General features: G+C 41.4%; 1 protein-coding gene across 1 annotated transcript in view; it reads right to left on the bottom strand.

The window, feature by feature from the left end:
* RYR2 (ryanodine receptor 2) overlaps window positions 1-27,218 on the bottom strand; it is a 698,126-nt gene that overhangs the window by 165,536 nt on the left and 505,372 nt on the right. Inside the window, exons 58-63 of the mRNA XM_074948896.1 lie at window positions 23,291-23,417; window positions 21,204-21,319; window positions 15,630-15,694; window positions 14,232-14,353; window positions 10,946-10,995; window positions 1,100-1,160 (exon numbers count right to left, since the gene is read on the bottom strand). Of these exons, the coding sequence (XP_074804997.1) occupies window positions 1,100-1,160; window positions 10,946-10,995; window positions 14,232-14,353; window positions 15,630-15,694; window positions 21,204-21,319; window positions 23,291-23,417 (541 nt within the window). The remainder of the gene's footprint in view (window positions 1-1,099; window positions 1,161-10,945; window positions 10,996-14,231; window positions 14,354-15,629; window positions 15,695-21,203; window positions 21,320-23,290; window positions 23,418-27,218) is intronic.

The following is a 27,218-nucleotide window of genomic DNA, read 5'->3' as shown; positions in this document are numbered from 1 at the left end:
TCTATTCATAGCAAAGTACAATTTCACAGAGTTTTCATTGTGATTGTGTGAGAGAACTCAGCCCAGGTGAAAAATGCTAGATTGACAGCCCAGGAGACTAAAGTAACCTATTTTATTCACAGAATATGTACTGCATGGGTGGCAGCAATGCAAGCTTCCATATATAGCTATATAAATGTGCCTCAATCCTGACCTGGAGGGACCTTTCTATAGGTATGCCTTCACTGAAGAGTTAACTTGGGTGACTGGCACCTGAGTCAACCTAGCCTAGGTGTGGGCAGCCATACTGCAAAGCCATACTCAAGTCACTATATCCTCACAGCTACTTCACTCACCCATGTGTCACCAGGCCTTCTGGGGAGGCACATGCCATGGTTCTTAGCGCTGGTGTGAGCGGCTCTGTGATTCTTCTACCAAGTGAATTGTGGGAGAACTTGTCTGTGCTTCTGGACATGTCAGGGGGAACTGTGAGGAGGGCATCCGAGGACTATCAGCACTTGAGTGGTTGAGTGGGCACTTTACTGGCTTGAACAAATGCAACAGCCACAGTTTAGCCTATAGACCCAGCTGAGTCAGCTAGCCTGGCCTGAAAACACCACTAAACTCAGGTCAGAATTTTTGTGTGTGGACAGGTTAAGGGCAAATCTCAAATAATCACCTGAGTTAGCTCAGCGGTAAAAACATACTCAAAGAGTGAAAGCATGCCTCACTCTATGCCAATTCAATTCTTGACTTCTCTGATCATGAGGTTGTAAGCAAAACTAATTGATTTCCAATAGTTATGACAGTTTTTGAGACACTTATTCACTCGAGACAAAACCCATAAATAGCCAGCGGTTTTTGGTCACTACTGAACTGGCCTGGAGTTGGAACAGTGAGCTAGAGATGAAAAGCTCTATGTTGTATTATCAAACCCTTGGGTTATCAAGAACAATAAAGAAACAACATTCAGTATGGGAACTATTTCAGCAGGACAACCCTTTTTTATTTTAGAAATTCTGTAGCCATGTACAGATAATCAGCCCCCAAATCCTCCTGTACATGTGCTATTCAGTTTTAAGTGATTTTTGTATACTTTAGAAAATGTATTCAGCATTACCTTGCATCCAAAGTCTGGCCAAGTATATGAAGACAGTTGACTATTGATGTTGCATCATTTCCTAAAGAGGAAGCAAAATGATCCACCAATTAAAATGAGTTTGCATTAAAGCATTCCTATTTTTGTTAACTTTTGTCATTTTCAAAGAAGCAGTAAATGACACAGCAGGGGCACAATTCAGCTTCTGCGTGATTTTAACAGTCAAGTTAAAAACATGCAGTTTGTTGCATTAACTTTATTTACACAGACAATAAAGCATCTCTGATCAAATAGCTGAGGCACTCAAAGCATCTCTCCCTCAAACATCTGAGGCACTCATGAAGCACTTAGATGTGATGTTAATTAGAGCTGCAGTGTACTATTTGTATTTCATTTAAGTTGTTGAAAATTTCACTTTAATTGATTCCAGTTTATCTGAGCATTTATTTTCTTTCTCTCAGGTAACAAAGGTTATCTAATGCTCTCAGTTTGGTGCTGCCTCACTGATACAAGAAACAAGCATTCATATAAGATGACAAAGATGTTAGAACCTGAACATAACAGCTAAGCTGAAGTGATCTACTACGGGATCTTTGAAATCAGATATATCTTCCTGAAAAGCAACACAAATACTTCTCACAATTCTTGCAGTTCTCCACCTAATGCTCTATAATAAACTTTCTTGTGATGAAGTATCAAGCACAAATTCAGACATTGGCATAAATGGATATCATCCACTAAAATAAGGAGTCTCATTAGTTAACACACAGAGCAGAATTTGGCCATACATACATGATCCATATATATTATTTCACTGTTTTAGAGTTAATTCCCCCACCTGTTTACAAAGATGGTTCTCTCTCTCTTTCCTTTCTACACTTCTAAAATTACTTGGTCTTCAGGAACCAACAATTGAGTAGTAGTATGTTTTTAAACATTGATTTGTACCTACAATGAAAAATTATGTTTTTCAGTGAAATAGAGATTTTCAAAAGGCAGACCATAGAGAACTAGACGCAATGGTGGCATTTGGGAGGGCTTCTTTACATTACTCATAATTAAGTCTACGATTTACTCACAGAGATCACAAAGATCCATGACTTTACTGGACCTCTGTGACTTCTAGGGCTTCAGGAGAAAGAGTGGGGACTGTGCGCCCCTGCCCTGCAACTGGGGCTGGCTGGAACCAGGACCCTGCAAGCCCCAGCCCTGCTGCTTCCTCCGGGGGGCTGCAGCAGGGGCCAGGGACTGTAGCCAGAGCCTGAGACCCGCAACTTCCACTGGGGTTGCAGCCAGGGACGTGTGCCCCATCCCCGACGCATCCGGGGCTTGGTGGGAGCCAGACCCGTGCGCCCCAGCCCCACAGCTTCTGCCAGAGGCTGCAGCCAGGCCATGCTCCCCAGCCCCAAAGTGTCCTGGGCTTGGCGGGGGCCATGGGCCACAGGCCTGTGGTGTCCCGAGCTTGGGGAGGCGGCAGCCAGGCCGTGCACCACAACCCCGTGGCATCCCGGGCTTGGCACAGGCTTGGTATGGGCCATGCACCCCAGCCCCACAGCGTCCCGGGGCTGTGCACCCCAGCCCCACAATGTCCCAGGCTTGGTGGGACTGCAGCTGGGCCTGCCCCAGGGCTTCCGCCAGCGGCTGCATCCAGGCTGTGCACCCCATCCCCACGGCGTCCTGGACTTGGCGCGGGCCCTGGCCCCATGGTGTCCCAGGCTTGGCGGGGCTGCAGCTGGGGCCGTGCACCCCAGCCCCAGGGCTTCTGCCAGCAGCTGCAGCCAGGCCATGCGCCCCAGCCCTGCAGCTTCCATCGGTAGCTGCAGCCGGGTCCATGCACCCACCCCAGCCCCATGGCATCCCGGACTTGGTAGGGGACACGTGCCCTGGTCTCACGGCATCCCAGGCTGGCGGGGCTGCAGCCGTAGCAGTGCACCCTAGCCCCACAGCTTTCGCCAGGAGTTGCAGCTTGGGGCGCACGCGCCCCTTGCGGCTTCCCAGTGTCATGTGCCCCCATGCTGGGGCTTGGTGGGGGCTGCAGTGGGAGTCACTCACCCCTGTCCCACAGCTGGGCCAGCTCTGGAGCAGGGGCCGTGTGCCCCCCATGGCTGTGCCCTCTGCTGCGGCCATATGGTGGGGGGCTTGGCCTGTCAGTCCCCCCGCATGTGACCATAGCATCACAATTCATTTGGAAACCTCTGCCCAACATGTATTAAACATGTTTAGACGACAACAGTGGTTACAATACTGATGATCTGTCTACACTAGCACTTCCACTGTTCCTATTACTTGTGGGGCCATATATTTTTGAGAAAGACATCTAGTGTAGACATAGTCTATGATAGCTATATTTTTGCAACAGAAAGGGGTGACTTTTTTTTTTTTAAAGAAAGCTTAGCAATTGTGGAGAGAACTAAAAATCACAAGATCCGTATAGACATCTTTTGACATCTTTTCCTATTCCTAATGGTAAGCTGAACATATTTTTGGAGGATTGTGGTGTATGTGTTTCAGTTCCACTCCTATAACCTTCCTCATGTAAATTAGCACAGCAGCAACTGAAGGGTATGGCCTTCCTCCACAACTATGCTTTCCCAAATAGACCATAGCATCACCAATGTCTACCGACTTTTTAACTTCAAATATTTGAGATATTTGGAAAAGCATCCGAAGTTCAGATGCTTATCTGAACCTCTTTGGTCTGGAAATGTGCCTGGAAATTTTACAAGAATGAGGTCCATTATGAAATTTCCAGTACTTCCTTATTTTGTTTTGCCTGGAAACATTGTGAGAAGAAACTTTCATGAGGTATTTTCGAAGCCCAGGTTCTGATTCTGGATGTAGCCAAGGAAAATTGAATTGCTAATACTGTAAAAAGCAAACTAAACATTTTTGAACTTCACATATATGTTTTGTTTGGACCTAAATTTGGAGAAAAGTATTCAAAATAACTCAGTACTTATTACACTCAAAGTTATAGTAAAACTACTGCCAGTGATTGGGAGACCCGTTATACATGAGAGAACTTTGTGGATTAGCATGTATGCTCCTTTCCTCCTGGATTGTCTGCCCTAGGTATGTCAGGAAAAATTATGCTCTTACTTATATTGGTGAATTTGGCCCATCATCTTCACAGCACTATTTGCTTCTCAAACATCGGAGCAGGGACAGAGAGAATTCTGGGCTTTGCATTTCTTTAGACTTAGAGCATTTAGTTGTTTCCACTCTGTTTTCAACACATACAAGCACAAAAAGCAATTGGGGTGCCCTCGCTTTTAATTTATGTATATATGCCACTAAATTAATAAGGACCAGACCAATCTTTTTTTATTTCAAAATGTGGGGAGACTATTTTGCTTCTAGGCTGAGACCACATATCAAATTTCAGATCACCATGATTTTTTTAAATGAGTTACAAATACCTGAAATTAGGAGTTTCTAATTAAGTGAATTCTACTGATGCGACACAAAGTTCTACAGCAGTAACACAACTGTGGCAGGTCTGCCCAAACAGACCTGTAGCCAGAGCACAGTACTAGAGCCTAATGCAGAACACATTCTTCTAATCCATAACATAGCCTTTCCATTATAAAACACTTTAAAACAACAGGGTACAAATCAAAGCTAAGAAACCACTAGACCTTAAAGGAACTGTATACATAAGTAACTGCTAAAGGAACAATAAAAATTGCAAGTGCAAAAACATTTTCACTAAAAGAGCTCAGGCTACAAGCATCCTAGAAGTTAGTGTGATCACTAGGTATCTGAATGATTGTTCAACCCTGGGCTACAATCACAACAGATCTCATAAGCAAAATGATTGGGTTTAATCACCACTTGGATGGGAGACCTTGAGGAAAAAATCCTAGATACTTCAGGAACTGATGTTGGTGATTAAATTCAGTGTTAACACCCTGCACTCAAAATCCCATGGATACTCATCTCCAGGACGCCTTAATGGAGGGATTTGTGCCGGTTCCCAGGAAGGAGCAAACAATCAGGCAGAAACAGCATCCCCTCCCCCTTTATAACACCACAGAGTTTTCCTCCTGAGTAATATCCTCTCTGTTCATGAAAGTGAATGGGATAAATCTGGTCAGTTAGCAGCATGGCTAACATTTGTTTCAGACTGTATGTCACTTTGTCATCAATAGTGAGAATAAAGAATTGGGCTGATACACTGATAGCTCTGAAAATAAAGAGAAAGCATCTCATACCAGAGTTAAACAATATTGAAAAGAAAATTAAACTATTCATAGAAAAAAATTTTTAAATGAGGAAAATATAATTTCAAAGGCTCATTCCACTGCAAATAATTTGTGGAAAATTCAACCCATTAATAATAATGAAAGTGCATAAATGTACTCTCCTGAGTGCACAAATACAGCTCTCAAACAGTAAATTATCCTTGTTAAACCTCAGTTATCCAATAATCAGCATATAATAAGTCCATGCTGAAGAATAACCTTAACAAAAATATTAGTAATTGTGACACTGGCAGACCAGCCAATCTGTGTATGACCCATAACAACTTAATGAGGCATTACAATTGTATCAGGATTAGGGTGACCAGATAGCAAGTGTAAAAAATCGGGACAGGGGGTGGGGGACAATAGGTGCCTATATAAGACAAAGCCCCCAAAATTGGGACTGTCCCTATAGAAATCGGGACTTCTGGTCATCCTGATCAGGACAATTCACTTGTATGTGAATTTCAAAGAGATGTATTAGACCAGCAATCATTAACCCATTCATTTGCAGTAATAGAAATCAAGGGTAGATTCTAAGTCTGTGTTTACCTGTATCCTGAAAGAAGTTTAACAATGTAACCCAATTAGCTTGTAGATGCTTATTCCTTTCATGTCTTAATTGCTTTTACATTATGTGCGCAACTGTGTTCAGTAGACCTTAAGATCAAAGATGTGAGACACTGCATGAAATTAACAATATTACATATATTGTCTTCATCTTATTTATCCAAGATATAATCTATGATCGGCATTCACCTTACATTAATCAGTATAACTAGATTACCTGTGTATGCACCGTAAATAGAATGTTAACTTCAAAGTGATGGGACAGTGTGCTCTCAACAAAGAAGAAACCTCAGTCACATGCTGTGCTCAAAGCACTTGAAAAACCTGCTTCAGCTATAAAGAGAAACCTCAGGCCTGATCCTTTCATCTCTAGTCGGCTAATCTTTGAACAGGGAAAGTTTAATCTGTGGGACTGAGATCTTCCAAGTAGTTACATGGAATACTCTGGAAAAGGCATGGAAAGACTCTATATCTAAACTGCATTTGGATTCTAACCTTTTAGGATAATTCCAAAGAGACTTTTGCAAGCCAGCAGATGGATCAGGATCACAGCAGTGATGTTATATGAACACTGAAAATCACTTGTATGTATATGATTCCTTAACCATTTAATAACTCCTTTCTTTTCTTTTATTAATAAGTCTTTAGTTAGTTTACAAAGGATTGGCCGCCAGTGGGCTATTTGGGTAAGATCTGAAGTACATTTTGGCCTGAGGGTAAATGCCTAATCCTTTGGGATTGGTAGAACTTTAAGTATGATTAATAGGGTTTTCAGTATCACTATATTACACTAGACTGTCTAGATGGGAGCCAAGGGCGGGAATGCCTAAAGGGGACCATGTTTGGCTTCTTGTTAACCAGTGTATTACTGCAGAAGCTCTTTGGTAGGTCTAATTATAGCATAAAATACCAGTTTGGGGGATTGTCTGTCCTATTTCTTGCAGTCTGCCCTGAGTCTGGCATTCTCAGTGTGGTCCATCCAGGCACCCAGTCACAGTAATCCAGTGTGGTTAACACACTTCAGGCTCTTCTGTATGGCAAACCATCATGCTTAGCTTCTGATTTTGTGTGGCACTCTCCTCAAAATTAAGGCAACACAGCTTTTACAAATGTCTTTCCTTTTACTATACACAATATGCTAATCTATCTTTGGGAGTAGTGTACAGATCCCATACCACTCATAAGAACAGACATACTGGGTCAGACCAATGGTCCATCTAGCCCAGTATCTTGTTTTCAGACAGTGCTTGGTGCCAGATGCTTCGGAGGGAGTGAACAGAACAGGGCAATTTATCGAGTGCTCCATTCCCTGCTATCCAGTCCCAGCTTCTAGCAGTTGGAGATTCAGGGACATCACTACAGTACATGTAGTTAATGTCCAGCTAGTAGCAAGTCCCATACTGAGGCTACAATTAAGCTTGTTTTGTTCATTCAAACACACATTCCAAAACGCATAAGAAGCAAAGTAAATTCCTAGGACCTGACTATATCCCCTAGATCTGCATGTGGAGCTCTTCCTCTTCCAGACAGGTCTTGTCTCCACTAGAAAAAAACATGAGTTCTTAACTGAAGTTAGCTAACATAAATTCTAGTGAAGAGAAGGCAGTTTGTCGTTTTCTCGTGAGTTAGCAGTTCAAGGTGAAACTCTAGGCTCCTCCAGTCTTTATTTCAACCTGCTAATACACATGAAAACTACAAACTGCCCTATATAGTCATGAGGATTTTACTTTGTGGTATTTACCATACGTTAGCTAACGCAGATTAAGAACCAACTGTTTTTCCTAATGAAGATGCACCCACAGTAGTTAGGCTCAGCTGCTTCTGTGGTACCTATACCCTCCATCACATAGATCCAGCAAAGCCCTCTCCACACAATCCACAAATGGAGGCTGGTTGGGCTGGGATGTACAATGCAAACTGTCCTCCGTCTAGCATCACAGACCTTATATGAAGTTCACAATCTCAGTTTTTACAGTTTGCCCATTATCAATCCTACAAAAATAATCCAAGAGATTAATCCATGAAAGACTACTCCTGAAAATATTTCCCCAAAATGTAAAATAATAGAATACTAAGCTGGACAATCTGTCAAATCATGCTAACTGTGACTGACTTGGTAAGCACCAAAATAAACCAACAGAGGTTGTAACATTCTGTGGAAAAGCAGCCTACCATACATGAAGAGCAGTTGTGTGACAAACTTTACACTTTACTGACATTACGCCACAAAAAGATGAAACAATCTCTCACATTTTGGGCATAGAATCATAGAATATCAGGGTTGGAAGGGACCTCAGGAGGTCATCTAGTCCAACCCCCTGCTCAAAGCAGGACCGATCCCCAATTAAATCATCCCAGCCAGGGGCTTTGTCAAGCCCTGGGCCTTAAAAACTTCTAAGTAAGGATATTCCACCACCTCCCTAGGTAACGCATTCCAGTGTTTCACCACCCTCCTAGTGGAAAAGTTTTTCCTAATATCCAACCTAAACCTCCCCCACTGCAACTTGAGACCATTACTCCTTGTCCTGTCATCCGCTATCACTGAGAATAGTCTAGATCCATCCTCTTTGGAACTACCTTTCAGGTAGCTGAAGGCAGCTATCAAATCTCCCCTCATTCTTCTCTTCTGTAGACTAAACAATCCCAGTTCCCTCAGCCTCTCCTCGTAAGTCAAGTGTTCCAGTCCCCTAATCATTTTTGTTGCCCTTTGCTGGACTCTCTCCAATTTATCCACGTCCTTCTTGTAGTGTGGGGCCCAAAACTGGACACAGTACTCCAGATGAGGCCTCACCAATGTCGAATAGAGGGGAAAAATCACGTCCCTCGACCTGCTGGCAATGCCCCTACTTATACATCCCAAAATGCCATTGGTCTTCTTGGCAACAAGGGCACACTGTTGACTCAGAGCCAGCTTCTCGTCCACTGTCACCCCTAGGTCCTTTTCTGCAGAACTGCTGCCGAGCCATTCGGTCCCTAGTCTGTAGCGGTGCATTGGATTCTTCCGTCCTAAGTGCAGGACTCTGCACTTGTCCTTGTTGAACCTCATCAGATTTCTTTTGGCCCAATCCTCCAATTTGTCTAGGTCCCTCTGTATCCTATCCCTACTCTCCAGCGTATCTACCACTCCTCCCAGTTTAGTGTCATCTGCAAACTTGCTGAGGGTGCAATCCACACCGTCCTCCAGATCATTAATGAAGATATTGAACAAAACCGGCCCCAGGACCGACCCTTGGGGCACTCCGCTTGATACTGGCTGCCAACTAGACATGGAGCCATTGATCACTACCCGCTGAGCCCGACAATCTAGCCAACTTTCTACCCACCTTATAGTACATTCATCCAGCCCATACTTCTTTAACTTGCTGACAAGAATACTGGGGGAGACTGTGTCAAAAGCTTTGCTAAAGTCGAGGAACACCACGTCCACTGCTTTCCCTTCATCCACAGAACCAGTTATTTCGTCATAGAAGGCAATTAGATTAGTCAGGCATGACTTGCCCTTGGTGAATCCATGCTGACTGTTCCTGATCACTTTCCTCTCATCTAAGTGCTTCAGAATTGATTCCTTGAGGACCTGCTCCATGATTTTTCCGGGGACTGAGGTGAGGCTGACTGGCCTGTAGTTCCCAGGATCCTCCTTCTTCCCTTTTTTAAAGATGGGCACTACATTAGCCTTTTTCCAGTCGTCCGGGACTTCCCCGGATTGCCATGAGTTTTCAAAGATAATGGACAATGGCTCTGCAATCACATCCGCCAACTCCTTTAGCACTCTTGGATGCAACACATCCGGCCCCATGGACTTGTGCACGTCCAGCTTTTCTAAACAGTCCCGAACCACTTCTTTCTCCACAGAGAGCTGGTCACCTCCTCCCCATGCCGTGCTGCCCAGTGCAGTAGTCTGGGAGCTGACCTTGTTCGTGAAGACAGAGGCAAAAAAAGCATTGAGTACATTAGCTTCTTCCACATCCTCTGTCACTAGGTTGCCTCCCTCATTCAGTAAGGAGCCCACACTTTCCTTGATTCTCTTCTTGTTGCCAACATACCTGAAGAAACCCTTCTTGTTACTCTTAACATCTCTTGCTAGATGTAAGTAATTTCATTTCTCTCATGGTCTTGTAAAATGATTAACAGGTGAACTGTGTCCACTTTGCTTATCCCAGAAGTCTGAAAGTTCAAAACATGATGCCAAACTAATTTCCATTTTTTTTTCATTTTACTGATTACAAGAAGGGTTTATAAACTTTTGGAATATCACAGTGCTGCAACAAACAGATATTTTCCCTTCAAATAGAAAGGAATATATGGGAACTGGGTTAAGAACTGTATTTTTTAATCAAATTGGAATCATCCAGATAATTATCCAAACGGATAATGATGGATGCTGAAGTCCTCACTGCTCCCATTATAGAAGATATGTACATAGGGACAGATTTTCAGCTAGCCTTCTATCAGCATGACGTTAGAAAAGACTGCAGAGAGTGAATGATTGTACCATGGGTGTAGAATAGAAAATGAAGTGATTTTCACCAGGCAGAAATTAAGGACTCACCCGACCACTTTTATAGTCAAGTGATGTCTGAAACATGATAGACATGCAGATCTAGAGTTAAGCACATTTGGGAGAATGGAAGAATTCCATGGAATATCAGCTAAGCATTTCAGCCCACAACAGACTTTGCTTTAGTGACTTTCAGAGATAAAAAAATGTGCAAATGCTAATCTGTTTCGACTTTAGCAGGCCAGTACTGAATAGGTATACAGCAGCAAATACTTTTATAATGATCTTGTTTGAATTCTGTTCCTTGGTAGGACAATGAGCCTGAGAATCGATCTCCTCTTAATCAGATTTACACACACTTTTTTTTATTACTACAAAAGCTCTTTTCTCCATCTAAAAACTGCTGTGATCTAACAACCTAAAGGATCATTAGTAGCCCATGAAGACCATGCATTCAGCCATGCAACATGCAACAAGGCAGTACATAACACAGCATAAAAATGGCAAAGTAAACCAAGTGATGGCCATGCTAGTATTTGTCAACGGTCTCCTTACCAAACAGTGAAATCCTATGCCTGACAAGAACTCCAAGTTTGCAGAACAGGCTGAAGACAAAAGAAAAATAAAGAGAAGAAGGGGAAAAAAGAAAAAAAAAAGGGAGAAGAAAGAAAAATAACAGCTGATATATGAGCAGGAAAAAGCAACATGATGTCACGCAGAAATTCTCTGAGCAGAATGTGGGACTGAGAGTACTAAAGAAAGAGATTTAAAGTGCATATCCTTAACGAACATGGTTAAATAAGCACATATTCTAATTAAAGAAACAAAAAACTGAAAGCAAAGCTAAGTAATATAAAAGCGTTCTATATGAAAAACCACAAGGAAATAATCATTGAAGTGTTACAAACTAAAATGCAGTCAGTGGGCTATTCAAAATATCTTTGAAAATTTGCAGGGGAAATGTAAGGAAATCAGATTAATAGAAATGTCTGATGGTAAATGTTTAATTAGTCCAATTTGGATCTCATCATATTTAATAGACTAGATAATTAAAATGAAATCTTGTCCATTAAAACATTTAACTTAAATGATTTAAGATTAGAACTAAATAAACAATAGTTTAAGTGGTTAAATCAAACAAAATATGGGTATGCCCACTGGTTTTGTTTAACATGTTTAAATTAATTTTAGCACTGATGAATGGTGCCCAGTTGAGAGCAATGGGTAATAAAGTTTTATGTTTATTCATAGAAAAGGGAACAGCAGTGCAAGCTTCCCCACACTGCTCCCCAACCATTGACTCAACCTTCATCTCCATCTCCATCTCCACAGAGAGAGTAGTTCACTCTTCATGGCCCAATTCAATCCTTTGCATCTTTTAAGAGAACATCACTCCGGGTGTATGTTGGTGTCTACTGTGGTGTCATTTTCTGTGGCAAGGACCTTAGTCCTTTAGAAACTGTATTAAGAATATCATCTCATTTTACTTTGGCCACCAGCATCCTGGGCCTAATTCCAACCACTGATGTCAAAGGGAAAGACACTATATGTCCCATTATCCAGCCCCTGACCGATCTAGTCCACTATGAATAGTTTTTCAAAAGTATCTTATTATATATAATTCATTTTGATTTAAACAGTAACACATTAAATAGAGGTCAATCTATTCCTCCTGCCAGTGTATGAGCACAACACTCATCAACTTGAGTAGAAGCTGTGCTCACATAATTGAGGGTGGAATTGAGCTCATGAAGCATGTCTAGCATGCCTAGTATGACCCAGCTGGCAACAAAGCCAAGGGCCTGATACTTGGGCTCATATCCAGAATCGATCCTACAAAACTGCAGTACTAAGAGGGGCTGTCTTGCTAAGTAGGCTGGTCTTAACAGAGAAGACATTAAATCAAAGTCAATGCCATCAGACTCTGGTCACTAATAAGGTAGAAGTTAATAATTCCATGGTACTTTATATAAAATGCTGGGGATAACCTCAGTGTCTTGGCCCACATTCACTCAATTAACACATCAAGATTTAATGTCCAAGGCCGTGTGTGTTTGCTGAGCACCAAGTGGTTGTTGGATTTGCCTACACAATCACTACATTGCCATTATCAATTCAAAACTCGTCTACTTTACTGCCAAAAAGAAAACGTAGGTTTTGTTGGGTGTTTCAAAAGACAAACTGTCTTTCCATCCTGGGAAAAACCTACATGAAGCCAAGGTCCAAAGGAAACTGAAAACAATTAAGAAATAAAAAACAGCTTTGGTGAATCTCATACCCCTTCCTAAGCTCAATATTGAAATTAAACCTTCCCTTCTTGAGTTTTACCTTGCCTTTCTCAAGGCCCCTGAAATCTCTGGACAGCTAGTAGGATGGTTCATGGCAGAGGACTGTAAGATGGAGTTCCTATAGCCCTTGAACATTCATCATCAAGAATTAATTTTGCAGGCTAGTAATAGATGGTTGGTCAGATGTGTTACAGTGTCTTTTAAATTCCTTGAAGGACTCCAGACAAAGCAATGTTAGAAACAAGATGTCAGAATAAATGGGCCATTAGTTTGCTCTAATATGCCAACTATTATGAGTCATGTTCAATAAGGCTACCAGAGAATAGCCCTCATGTAAACAAGTCAGCCCTCCGTATCTGGGTCACCTACTGGGGTGTGTGTGCTGATCTGCAGAGAACATCAGTGTGTGAAAGCCCTACCTAGTGAACTTTGGCTCAAACTGTAGCAGCTCATGCTTGCAGCTCTGGAGAGCCCCAGTCCGTTCTCCGGCATCAGCCAAGATGGTGGCTAGATATGCTGACTGATTCCTCCTGACTCATTGTGACTGGTGTGGCTTTTTTAACTCCACCCTTAGTTTAGAGCAGCAGTCCCCAAACTTTTGAGGGTCACACCCACCCTCACCCCGTCCACACCCTGGGTAAGGGGTGAGGTAAGGGGACTGCAGCCAGGTGCAGCTCCACTCCCAGCCTCACCCCAGCCTTGGCCTCAGCCTCGGCCCCAGCCCCGGGCCAGGAACTGAGCCGCAGCTAGTGGCTGAGGTTGAGAGCTAGTGAGGGGATGGAAGCAGAGCCGCACTGAGTCTGGAGATGGGGTCAGGCACAGGGCTGGGAGCCAGGGACACAGGTGGGGGCGGGACCAGAGCAGAGGTGGGAGGGGCTAGTGGCGCTACCTCCCTGCCCCCTGTAGGGGCTGGCATGGGCCTGCCACATCCCCCTGATATTCCTCCATGCCCCCTAAGGGGTGTGCGCCCCACAGTTTGGGGACCTCTGGTTTAGAGGAGGTGGAAGTGACAATTTAGCAGGAGTTTACGTAAGACAAACAGGTATCTGGAGGTAAAGCCTAAGAAGAGACAAGCTTCGGGAGAAGGGTTGGGCTGAGACTTATGTTGTGTTACTATTATTAAGAAAGTCCCAGAAAAGGTGTGAGTCAAATTATACACAGAACATCTTGACTCTTCTCAGAGCAGGGTGAGAATATGTTCTCACAATCTGCCATGGTTAAATTTTGTTCTTGAACATATTTGTGAAATTTTGCATGAACAGCAATTTTTGCACAGTCTTAGTACTTGTCTGTACTGTACATGAGTAAATTTAGATTCCTGCCCACCTGAATAATAACCACTGCTTTTTAAAAGTAGTATTGGATTCAGAGTCTGAAACACACACAGACTTTTGTGTGTGTGAATGCTGCCTTCTAACATCAATGAATCATCTTAATACAAGAAAGAAAATGAAAAACATTAGATCACTTGTGTTTCCATAAGGCTACTTTACCTCCCCTAACTAAGCTAAAACCTGCCTACACATCAACTATTGTTCTTTATTTATTTGTACCTTGTCACCATTTCTTTCTCCTTGTTAGAGGCATGTCCCCCGCTGCTCAGAGGCCTGCTTGCTGCAGATAGGAAATACAGCCGATGATTTTTGAAATACTGATCAATTAAAGGGAGCACAACCTAAAATACATCAGAGAAAAACAGGCACTGTCAACTCAGGGCTTCTTGTGCTCTAGTTCATAATATTCATTTCACATCACAGTTTCATGGCAAGAGGGATTTCTTAACATGTAACATTTTTTTTCTCTTTAAATTCTGTTTATCCTTAAATTCCCTTTCTTTTTAAACAAGTATTTAGGATGTCAACCAAAAACATGAACTAAAGTGAATTTCTACTTTCCTCCTGGATTTTTAGGAGGGATATGAAGGGGGAAAGGTTATTTATTTATATTTCTAATAAAATATATCTATTATTAGTCCAGATGCCTTTGACATAGCTTAAAAAAAATCTAATCAAAACAGCAGTCAGCCTGAGAGCAGCTCCCTGCAAAACTCAGTCTCCAGCAAAACTAACTGTTCTCCCCAACAAACATCTTTTCCCATCATTCCCCCTTCTCCTGCAAAAACCTCCCATGCCACCAAATGGAGTTTAACCCATAAACAGAGCCTACTGTTCAGTGCCTATGGCTGATCCATCACCCAGGCATGGATTCAAAAAAATAAAAATAAAAAATTCCAAACCTTATTTCATTTGAGAATAATTTTGAAAGGAAAAAGCAACATGAGTTCCCCAGTGGATGAAATTGCAGATGGTGATATATTTTGTGACAGCACTTTATAGTACAAAGACTATAATTTACTGCTAGGGAATCAGGGTCAGAGAATATTGCAACACCTGTCTGCTTATTCATTAATGGATTGAAAAGGCACCTTGAATATGCACACACCAGACAAGCTTATGAGTGCCAAAGGTGTAAGCAGAATTTCCTAATGTATAAAAGATAAATCCTTTTTGGCACAACCAGACGTCAAGATAGTTTTAAAACAAGGAAAGAAAGCAGGAAGGTGACATTGGGAAATATCTAGCTGTATTTTCTCCAAGTATAGCTCACATTAACTGTCTAAAGAATATATAATAGAGACACAGTCTACCCTCCTTCACAACTGGGCTAAACCAGTACAGGGAGAACGTGGGGAGCTTATGAATACCTAGCATGATATGCTGTATACTGTAAAGAAAGAAGATAAAGGGAATTTAAGGAGAAAAATGTAATTTTTTCATAGATATATTTCATGTGATAGTCTGCTCAAGCTGTGCAGCTTTTCATTTGTCAACAATATAACAATAAAATTCAATTTACATTTAATGTAGACCAATGCAAATATAACAAGAACAAACATGCTTCTTAACAAGCAATTTCTGCACTGAAAAGGGATAAGCAAAGATATACTCTACTTTGGCAAAGAACTTGATTTCTTGCTCATAAGGGAACTGTTCTCCTTTGCCTCTGCTGCCACCATCTGTGAGTAGGAAGAGTTTAAGATGCATACTGAATAAATAAAATTACATGCTATTCTATACTTTAAATATGCACACTTCAGAGGAAGTAATTTGATTCTCTTCTTTAGGGCTAGGTTTTAATATGCTTCAGATAATATATATTAGTTACATATGTATTTTAAGACTGCTTCATCCGATATAAGATACATTATAAAAGGGGGTAAAAATAAGGAGCCAAAACCTCTGGTGGTGTATATCCCTGGAAGCCAGTGGAGCTATGTCTAGTCAAGAATCTGGCTCAATGTTCTTATTTTTGAAAAAGTTGGTAACGTCCTATAAAGACCCTGGTAACATATAGAAATCAAGCTAAAAGTAACAAAAAAAGAAATCAGAGTAGCTTTTAATTGACTTCATTTGATACAAAAAAGCCCATCCAGAATTTGGGGCCCCTACTTGATGTAGCCAACTTTTTCCCCATTATAAAAGCCTGTCTTGGGAGCCACTTCATGACTTTTTCTGTGGAAAGGCTGTGCCTAGGACAAGAGTAGCAGGAAAGGAAATTTGACTCTGTGTTTCAATCACAGATCTCAGTTCTCATGGCTTGCTGTTGTGGTTCTCTTGTTCAGTAGCAGTGTTCAGTATGATGCATACTGAGTGTAAGCACAGAATAAAACCATAAGAAATAAAATAATAAAGGAGAGAAAAATCTCTCTCTCTCAAATCACATAACTGAATTCCACAGAAAGAATTAAAGTTAGATTAGGGAAGCTCAATACCTCAAAAGAGTAATTATATATATGAACTACAAAGATTATGATTATACCAGCTTTCCCCCGTAATTTACAAAACTATTGGATTTTGATTGCATGGTTAAGAATTTTCTGTCTAAAGAATGCAATTAATTAAGAAGTACTCACTGGAGAGTAAACTTACTTCACTTGCCACACTACAATGAAACTCAGATACCATTTGATAAACACATCTGTTGCAATTTGCAAAATCCTGATAAGCAATTAGTGTTAGACACATGTCCAAGTGAAGCAAAAAACCTGTAACTTTTTCCACCCCATTTGTTTTGCGAAGAGGAAGGGAAATAAATCATTCTTTTTTTCAAGGAGTTTGAAACATTTACTATGATCAAATGAGCAACAACTGTTCATTGCACAGAATAAAACACATGCTGTTTTAGAAGGCTCTGAGCAGGTAAGAGTCTTCCTCACTTTAACAGTCCAGAAGGTTGAAAAAATTTAACCGGGGCTTTGATATTGCCCAACCAGTGTGGCAAATTATCACAGGTTTTACTCCTGATGCATGTAATGTAAGAAGTTATATGAACAAACTGCATCCTTTTTTAAAGTTTATTAGTGTGCTCTTTCACGCATATTCAGGGTTGGAATGCATCTTATAGGATCTGTCCTGTATAGGGAGCATTGAAGAGCTTCACTGTCCCAGTGGAAGCACAATTCCTCCCACACCTTATCTAATTAGGCATTTTTCATCTGATTCCTCCAAACAGTGTGGTGTAGATAAGCTGAGAGAAGAAATTATGGGAGCACTAGTGTAGACAAGGTACCTGGGGCCCTCTGGTATTTTAAACCACTGTGTCCTCCAGGCAACGGCGTATTAACGCCTAGGCCGACAAGGCCTAGGCCTAGGGCGGCAAATTTGCAGGGGCGGCAAATTTATAATAGCAGCCAGAGGCTGCTTCCCCCGGTGCCGGTTCGTGTCCTCCGCCCCCGGCCCCGCCCCAACTCCACCCCTTCCCCGCCCTCATTCCCCGCCCCCTCCCTGTCCCTAATGGTCCCCTTCCCCAAATCCCCACCCTGGCCCTGCCTCCTCTCCTGAGTGCGCCACCCCCCTTCCCCCCTCCTTCGCGAAGCTGTTTCGCGCACAAGCACTGGCAGGGAGCGGGGACAAGCAGGACCTGGGGGCGAGCTCAGGGGAAGAGGCAGAGGCAGAATTGGAGCGGAAGTGAGCTGGGGGGGCAGCAATTATTTCTGGGCCTAGGGGCGGCAAAATCATTAATCCGCCACTGCCTCCAGGACTACTCTGACCATGGTTAAGACAACACAGCAGTTAAAATTAGGGTGACCAGATAGCAACTGTGAAAAAATGGGACATGGGGTAGGGGGTAATAGGCGCCTATATAAGAAAAAGTCCCAAAAAACGGGACTGTCCCTATAAAAACGGGACATCTGGTCACCCTAGTTAAAATGCTAGCAGTTACTACCCCGATGGAAGTGTGCTAGTGGTATGTCAATGATAGGAAATTTGAAGAAAAATGCTCATGCAAAGAGGATGGATGACTGGGCACTAACCTGGGATATGGGAGACCTGGGTTCAATTCTCTACTCTGCCACAGACTTCCTGGGTGACCTTGGGCAAATCATTTAATCTCTCCGCTCCCCATCTGTAAAATGGGGTCTACCTCACCGGCATGTTGTGAAAATAATGCTGAAGACAGTGAAGGACTCATCTACGATGGTCATGGGGGCCACTGAAGTGCCTAATCTAGATAGGTAGATAGCCCTAGAGCTCCTGTGAGCAAGGGGAGTGCAGAGCGGATGCACTACAAGAGGATACAACATGTGCTCTCCTGAATAGACGTCCCAAAACCAGGGGAACTTGTTCCACCCTCCCACGCTACAGACTTGTGCAAAAACCTCTATCTAGGATCAAATTCACCCCAGTTAACTAAATGGGTAAAGTGAAATCAATGGGAAATCAGCAGACTGATCTGTTTCTAAGGGCTATATAGCCCCGCAGTTCAGACTGCGGGGGGCCTGAATTGCAGTGTGCACTAGCCTGCGGCACTGTAACTCCTCTGTGTGGACTCTATGGGCACAAACTAAAAGGTACCAAGTTTGCATTAACTTAGTGCTGTTTAAATAGGACTACATTATCATGAACTAGGTTTGTGCCTACATTGTCCACACAGGGGAGTTACTGCACTGCACACTAGCGTTCACTGCAATTCACACTCCTATAGCCCAAATTGTGTGTAGACAAAGCCTAAATCTCAATGCCAGACTACCAATCATAAATTAAATTTCCTTCTCTCTACTTGTCTACTCATGGAAATCTATTCCTTAGAGGTGCATCTCTAATCTGTCACTATTTATGCACTGTGCATCTTTCACTTACACTGTGCAAAAACTGGCATGAATTCTTTTTCTACTTCAGTGATGTCAAACCTTTATTTTCCTGTTGGCATAACTCCATCTTGCTGGAAAGGCATGCTGAGCTGAGCTCACTTTTTATGACATTTCTGGGGTTATGGATGCAGGGCTGAACATTCAAGCCTTGTGTTCAGCCTCAGAAAATGCTTGGGGTGGGATGCGGGGGAGAAAGGACGTTCCTTTCACATGCTCATGGACGTTTCAGAAGCCACTGTGCACTGTTCCACTGCCAGTAGGATTCACATGGCAGCGCAGGTGCCTGGTTTGATTTGCTCCTTTAAAAGCAGATGATAGTGAACCTTGACCGACTTGGACTAAATCGGGGTTTGAGAGTCACAGTGTTTTGTGAATTAAGGAGGAGGGAGTTTACATTGAATGGAAATTGGAAGTTCTTCATCCCAGCTGGCCAGCCCTCCCTCCCTCTCACCAATAGTTCATTCCCTCTAGTCAAGTCCGAGAACTCTCTACTGGTGTCTTCAATGCGGGCCTGATGTCTCCTCCCTCTCCCGTTGCCTCCCAAATGAATCTTCCCTGGGTTCTATGACTGCTAAATAGGGCCGATACACCTCCCTAATCTCCAAGGTAATTATGGAAAGGAGAGAAACTGGCCAAACTCGGTCAGGTATGGCATATGGCTCTGTAAAGCAAGCAAAGCCCTGAAGAAATAGTGCAATACTGTAGCTAGCAAATCCTCAGAGGTTCCCTCACAGTCAACACTAGGAAGTGAAGCCCCATTATGTCCTTTGTGGTTACTAGAGAAATCTTGAATTGGAACACTAACACCATGTGGAAACTGAATCTAGCCACGAGTGTGGTGGCTTGCTTGTTTAATGGAATACATTGGCATAAGCACAAGGAATCCGAACTTCCATGAGCTACACTAGTTGCCTGTGGGGTTTTGAGTAGAGTGTAAAGTATTGATTTTCATGTATAAAACTGTAAATAACTTAGGAATGTGGTTCACAACCTTTTCCATACTGAGCCCTTCCCCACTCCCCAGAGCCTCCCCCTTACCTAGCTGGGATTCCGCTCACGTTTAGCAAGATGGAAGGTGCAGGGGAGTCATGACCTCCTGACATCTGGCTGTGACCCCCAGCTTGGCTTTGGACTTATCGACCACAGACACCACTTCTCTCCCCTTGCCTTACTCCACAGATGAGAACAGCAGAGCCACTTGAACCAAAGTCTCATTGGTGTAGATGAGAGGTGGATGCTGGTTCTCTGTGAGGGACCCATAGCTTTGGAGTTCACTCCTCCCCACATGCTCTTGGTATAGCCTGAATTGGATGGCCTGCAGGGCACGTGAAAGAGCTCATTTTTTCTAAGCTTTTGAAAAAGTGGGGGGGGGGATTGTGAGGGAGGAGAACTGATGGGGAGAGAGGCAGGTTTCATTTTTATTTTGCCTGGTTTGCTGATTGGGGATTACATGATTTAGAAGTGATGTTGAATTATGGTGGAATTGATATTTGTATTTATATTTTATGGAAAGGATGTCTATATTTATTTATTTATTTAAAAGTATAAACTAGGGGGTAATTAGCTCTGAAGCTTAGTGTAGCACCATCAGAGAGGAAGGTTTACTTCTACTGTTACCCTCTGAGAACTAGGAGTGGACAGGCTATTTCCTCATCTGTAAACATGATACTGCCGAGGTTTTTTTGAGGCAGTGGCCAGCTGGTGTCCCAGGAAGATGGGGTCACCAGGTTCAGTAGGCAGCTGGAGTCATACAGAGTTGTAAGTAAGATGTTCCAGAATATGATGGAAGGTTCCAGAGAATAAGAAAATTATAGGTTTGAATTCATCGATCTGAAGGGGTTGGTTTGTGGCCACCTGCTGCACACAAATATGCAGAATATAGACTATCACCACAGAGCAAAAATTGCAGTTTTCTCACTGCTTTATATGCAGAGTCAGGACACATAGTTTGTATTCCTCACTTCAGCTCTAGCTCTCTGAGACTCTGGATAATGATATATTCATTAATGTTATATTACTACTACTACCGGTGATAGTAATATTACAAATCTTAAAGATGGTATGATTCAAAGGATTTAAGTTATCATATGGGTAGGCTGAAAGCCTTTTGTCTCAAACCTATATCTCAGGAGTGACTAGATGAAGTCTGAAAGGGCTACCCCACAGATAAGATGTTAAATCAATGTCTACTATGCTAAGTTCTATTATAGCCATTGTACTGACACCTTCCAAAAAACATAATTAATGTCCTTCAGAAAAAGACCATACACTCTAAGAAAAGGATATTTTTGGAAACTATACATTTGTTTTTAATTTTTTCAATGCAAATTTCATCGGTTAAAATATTTAGTAAAAACATAAGTAGGTACTATACCAAACTCCAGAATGTACTGATGGGCTTCATCCACGTATCTTATCAGCTGCTGAAGGAAACTGTAAGCGAATCGTTTCTCAATGGAAGGTGTGTCTAACTCCAGGTCCTTTAATCCTCTGAAATAAGAAATAAATAATTTCCCACACACTGAAGGATGACTCAATAGCCCAAAGCTACCTACTCTGGTACTTCTCAACTGTCTGTTAGGATAAGAAACATTTCTTATTTGGAGCCAAATTTTCTTCTGTCACACAAATTTGTCTTCTTTATACCTTTACTTATACTTTAGCCAGTTACACAAAAATACAGATTCCTCAAATAAGGCTTATGGAAAAATGGTTTTGCTGAAGATATTGCTCCCACATTTTAAGCTTCTTTCTCAGTTATGTGTTACTGTCTTACATTGTTCCCTAAGCTTTGACGCCTCCAAGATGAGTAATTTTGAAGCTACCAAAATATTCATATTCACAGAAAAAACATTCAGTAATAACAGTGCACCAAAACTCAAGTTTTATTTAATCTTTCTCATTGAATTTTTGCCAAAATGGCACTAAATTTTTGTCAGCAGTTCACTCTTTTAAGTTAAACTCATAGGCTAAAATGTCCATAACTGGATGTCTGAGGTTAGACACCCACACGCACATTTATATCTTGGATGGTTTAGACACAACAAATCCTGCATGTACGCAGAGAGTTAGACTAGATGACTCTTGTGGTCCCTTCTAACCCTTTGATTCAGTTAGCTAAATAACACCCTTAATTTTCAGAGGGAGTTAAGTGAATAAGACATCTGAGGATCAGGGCCTCTTATTGAATTGTGATTCCCAATCTGGGGCACCCAATTTTGAATTGTTTTACCTTTGACAATCCTATACAGTATACGACTACTTCCCAATGATTGTTAACTACAATATAGCAGTAAATTTTATCTGAAGTACCATATATTCAACTACAATGTAGTTTGAATTTTAAATGCCTCTCCCCATCTCAATGGAGAGAAGTTTGGTTGGATCAGCAAGAAATGGCTAACTCCTAGAAAGAGAGGGAGAGCTCATGCCGACATACTGGAGCTAAGCTTCTTCATGCCTCAAAATGCACGTGGGAATGTGCCTCAAGGAGGGTGAGAGATTTTTCTGCCTCTCATCCAGGGGAGATGAGGGGAGGTGACTGGCTCTCTCAGCCAACCCCACCTCTATGTAAAGCCTTCTTGGGCCTCCAGAGACTGCTATTTCTGCAGAACAAACAGCAGCTGAGCTGGAATGTCAATGTCAATGTCAATGTCAATGTCTGGAATGACAAACTGCAGGAGAGCTCACAGATGTAGCAGCTAGGGACAATTCTGACTTCCACATGCCCCCAGGAGAAGAAGAGGCAGGACACCCCACTCCACGAGTTAGGGACTGGGCAGCAGCAGTGGCAGCTGGAGCAGAGGCCAGCCCTGAGGCAAGAGGTAGAAGATCATCAGCAGCAGCTGGGGATGAGTGGAGACAACCTGACAGAAGCAGGAGGTCAATTCACAGGCTACCTCTAAGCCACAGAGGGATCTAGCCAGGCTTTCCTAGAGGCTAATAGAGTCCTGGCCAGCTGAGGTGGGCAGAAACGATTCCTTGGTACTGGGGCAGGGAGGGAATTGTAGGCTTGAGGCCTGTTTCCCCTCACCCTCTGGATAATACAGTCTCTCAGCATCCCCAGGGCAGTGGAAGGGGCTGGGAGTCCTCCCCTAAGTGTGGGATATAGAGTAGAAAGCAGGTGATGGAGCAGGGGAACCCAATGGAGCTGACAGTACTCAGATACAGGGGAGCTTTCTGAGGAGCACTGAACAACTGACGTAGAATTCCTCCCAGAATTCCCCAGTATACAGGGATTAGAATTCTGCCTGGGCTCTGAGAGCTAGGTTGGGGAAAGTTTCTGTTTCCCCACCCTGCCCTTACCATGTACTCATGTAAGGGCCAAGCAGAATCGTTCCCTCATTATCTTAAAAAAACCCTTAAGCTTAACACTCCTTTAGATCCTTTTATATTAAACAAGATATTAAGGAGGGTTAATTATCTGCCGTGAAGCAAATTCTGTATTGGATGTGAATTTACCTGGAGACAACATATCCATTGATCTGTAGAAACTTGAAAATATCCTGTGCTTTCTCTCGGTCTTTGGCTTTTTCTTTGGCTGTCAGCGTGTCATAGGGAACCAGCAGAGGATGGTTGCCTCCTCCTACTACAAAATGTCAAGACAATGACAAAGTAGTTAGAAAACATGTGGTTAGATGGCACGTCCTTGTTTGTAACAAGCCTGTGACAACATGCAGTGCTTTGTAGGTCACTCTAACAACTAGTAAAATACATGATAGGTTCCTCTTTACGCTAAAGTACCAATAATATACTTTTCTGTTTCACTAAGCACCTTGTTTTCCCACACGGAGTATCTGAATATACATCTGAAGTATATCTATAGACCTGACTACATACATATTTGTAACTTAGTCAAATGTTCCCAAGACCTGCAAACCTCATGGTAGAAAGAAGCATCAACATCCTTGATAAAAAAAATTCTAGTAGGGAAAAAGCACTTAAAAAGTTACAATTATGACTTGACATTATGCCAGTGATTACGCTTCACAGCGCATCACCACTCCCTCACTGCTAAAACTTGTGTCTGGTTAGATTTTACATTTTTGCTTTTTTCTCCTCTTTCCAAAGAAAATGTCCAACATGATAAGCTGTAGTTATCTTTAAGAGCTCACTATAATATAATTAGTATATAAATAGTATAATTCAAAAACACTGCTGCTAAATACTGTGTGTCATTGGCTAGTCATACTGAAGTCACTGGCAGAAACTTCCAGGGGGACCAAAATTTGCCCCTTTGAGAAGCAGAGTTCTTTGCTTTTTATAAATACAGTGGTAATAACAAAGGGCTCACATTTTTAGCAAAATAAAAGTGTATCGAGATAAATATCAAATTGTGATGTGGATCTATTTTATAGTAATAAAAAAGTCAATACCCTACATGGAAAAATGTGAAAAGTATGATATTCAGGGATAATTCAGACAACTGATCACTCTGACCAGCTTTTTGTGGTGGAGAGAGAAAAAAAGATAATTAAGGAAATAAAATTTAAAATTTTCCAGAAAAATATGGCTTTATAATTTCTCACTGGTTGCACATACAGTCAATTTTTCATGAGGATAAATCCATAAGATAATTATTACAACTACCAGTGTGCATATTTACATAAAAACATTATCTTTGAGTTTTTCTTTGGACTTAAGAATTCATTGGCTCTCAGTCCTTATTTCTCACCCGAAGTCACTATTCTTTAACAGCCCACAATTAATTACTGGGGAAATTACTATGACGTCACAAAAAATGATAACTTCAGGTAAGTATTTTGCTACCACAGCAAGTCTCTAATAAAAATATAACAGCAAGGAAGCAAATCCAATTCAGAAAACACTACACATTAGAAGAGATGTTTTCAAAAAGGAGATTCTTTAGAATTTTTCAGGAGGTCTGAGTAACGTCTTTAAAATGCATGAAAAATGAAACCCTGGCAGACAAATGTATGTTTTCTCCATTAAAACAAATGGATGCAGATACTAAATTAATGTCAGGTATTTTTGGTTTTCGTATCATGTTTCACACATGCTGCTGAGTTCTCAATGCTATTCCTTTAGACAGACATGAAAAACACATACAAAATAAATAGACATCCAAATCCAATGTAAATCATAAGAAAGCAAAACAACCAACTGAGTTTTTCCTTAGTAAGAAAAGCTTGTGCATTTGAGGGAGATGTGCATACGTGAAAATTGTTTAATAAAATATAAAAGTGTATTGTCTGACGAAAAAGTGTCAACATTCATTATACAGCTGACTGCATGAATATCAATTATAGATATTGGGTGAAATCCTGGCACCACTGCAGTCAATGGCAAAACTCCCATTGACTTCAACAGAGCAGGGTTCAACCTTTATATCTAAGGCCCCAATCTTGTAAACCCTTAGCCATGTGAGTGGTTCTTATTCACATGAGTATCTCCAGAGAAGCAAATGGGACACCTCACGTGAGTAATGGTTACTCATATTTATAGGAGTTTCATTTACATGTTGCTACTTTTATTTTTACTTTCTTACCATTTACAGAGTCAAATTTCTAAAATGGAAGTTTTGTAATTTATTATTAGTTTCTTAATTGTTTGTAGATTTCATACAAACTTTTTACTTAAGTTTCACATTTAAAATGCTCATTTATACTAAAAAACACAAGCTTCATTACCACCCTTATTGCAAAAACAACTCAAACACTAAATTAATAAGAAAATACACCATACCAAATTTACATCCAGCACTATCTTTCTATATATTGAACTGCCACAAGTCAGGAAAAATGAAATGCTTTGACCAAGTTCCATCAAGGTTTGCAGTTTGAAGTCAATGGCACTTGTGCTTCTAAGTCACTTAGGTGTTTTTGAAAAGCTCACCCTTAGGTACCTAAATATAAGCTTAGAAGCCTAATTTTAGACTCCTGGGGGCAGATCCTCACCGAGTATAAACCGTACTGTACCATGTACTGAAGCACAGGATCTTTCCTTTATTTTTGAAAATTTTGAACTGTGTATACAAAAGTTCACAAAAACTTAACATGCTGAAAGTATTGATAACTTTTCACAATAACACCGAAGCAATTTTGTTTAGAAGTAGCCAAGATTTTGTGTCACTAAGATAAAAACTTTTGATGAAAATACAGGTTTGGCCCCTGTTGCTGCAACACTTATGAAGATGCTTAAAGTTTGGCAACATACGCAGTTGCACTGTAGTGAGTGGGACTACTCATGTGAATAAAGTTTTGTACTAGCCTAAGTGGTTGCAGTGTCAGCGCCTTCACTTTCAACATTTTTGTTTCCTATAGCAGTTTTGTAATATTCAAGGTAGGGAAATTTTCAAAAATTTCCAGCATTTATGATTTAGTTAACTATGAATTTATATCTACAATTGCAATAGCACACATTTGAATTAGGTTTATAAAGTCTCTATCTAATTTAAATTATTTTTCCAATCAATGATTTAAATTGCTCTACCTTGAATGAGATGCTACATATTCTGTATGCAATGCATGGAGAATCTCACTGGATAAAATGCTCTACAAAATTAGCATTTTAAAGCCTCCCAGAAAAACCAGAAAACTACAGCTTTCTGGAATCATGCATTTTCCCTCTGTGAAATAGCAACCCACATAAATATGCCCACACATCAAAAAGACTCACATTTCATACTTAAAGACAGTGAAAAGATCCACATGTACAAGGCGAGAACTCTATAAAGAATATTATTGTACTGAATGTACCTGACCATTAGGTGACAGCGGAGGATCATAATTTGAAAGATCTTTCTGCAAAAAGATCTTAAAAAAAACATACAAGATAATATAACCCTATGTATATACATGACCTGTATCAGACAGCTAAATTATTAGTCTGCCATTTTCATCTGTGGGAAAACAGATATATTCACTATATCACAAAACGGCAAATATATTGGAAAATTGTAACCATTTTTCACCTGCCAAACCAATCCACACTTTTTACCAAGTAGCACATACCCTCTCTATCATTCATCATAACTCCCTGCAAGGTTTTCAATAAAAACACACCCCTCTTTATGCTGCCTTCCTTGCCTGTAAATCCCCTTAGTTAATGAGTGCACAGCAGCAACACCTCTGCCTTTTCAGGTGTCAAATACACCTCTCCATTCCAAATGTCTAATCATCCTGCAACATTCTTCAAAAGTCCAAATCCCCTCCCCCCAAACTGGCTACTTAGGTTAGATAAATTTTATTTTAAAAAAATCACAAAGAAACTGAAATGAGGGGAAACATAATGTAAGATATGGAAATTCATTCTCTTATTCATCCAACACAAGGTCACCCAGATAAGGCCTTACTGCTCAGTAATACTAAGGCTTCATTTACACATTCACTGACAACGGTTTCAAAATTCTGCCTTCAGTCATACCCAT

The sequence above is a fragment of the Natator depressus genome, chromosome 3 (genome assembly GCF_965152275.1).
Source record: "Natator depressus isolate rNatDep1 chromosome 3, rNatDep2.hap1, whole genome shotgun sequence".
Lineage (NCBI taxonomy): Eukaryota > Metazoa > Chordata > Testudines > Cheloniidae > Natator > Natator depressus.
The sequence above is the reverse complement of the archived record's forward strand: the minus strand, read 5'-3'. Positions and strand labels throughout refer to the sequence as shown.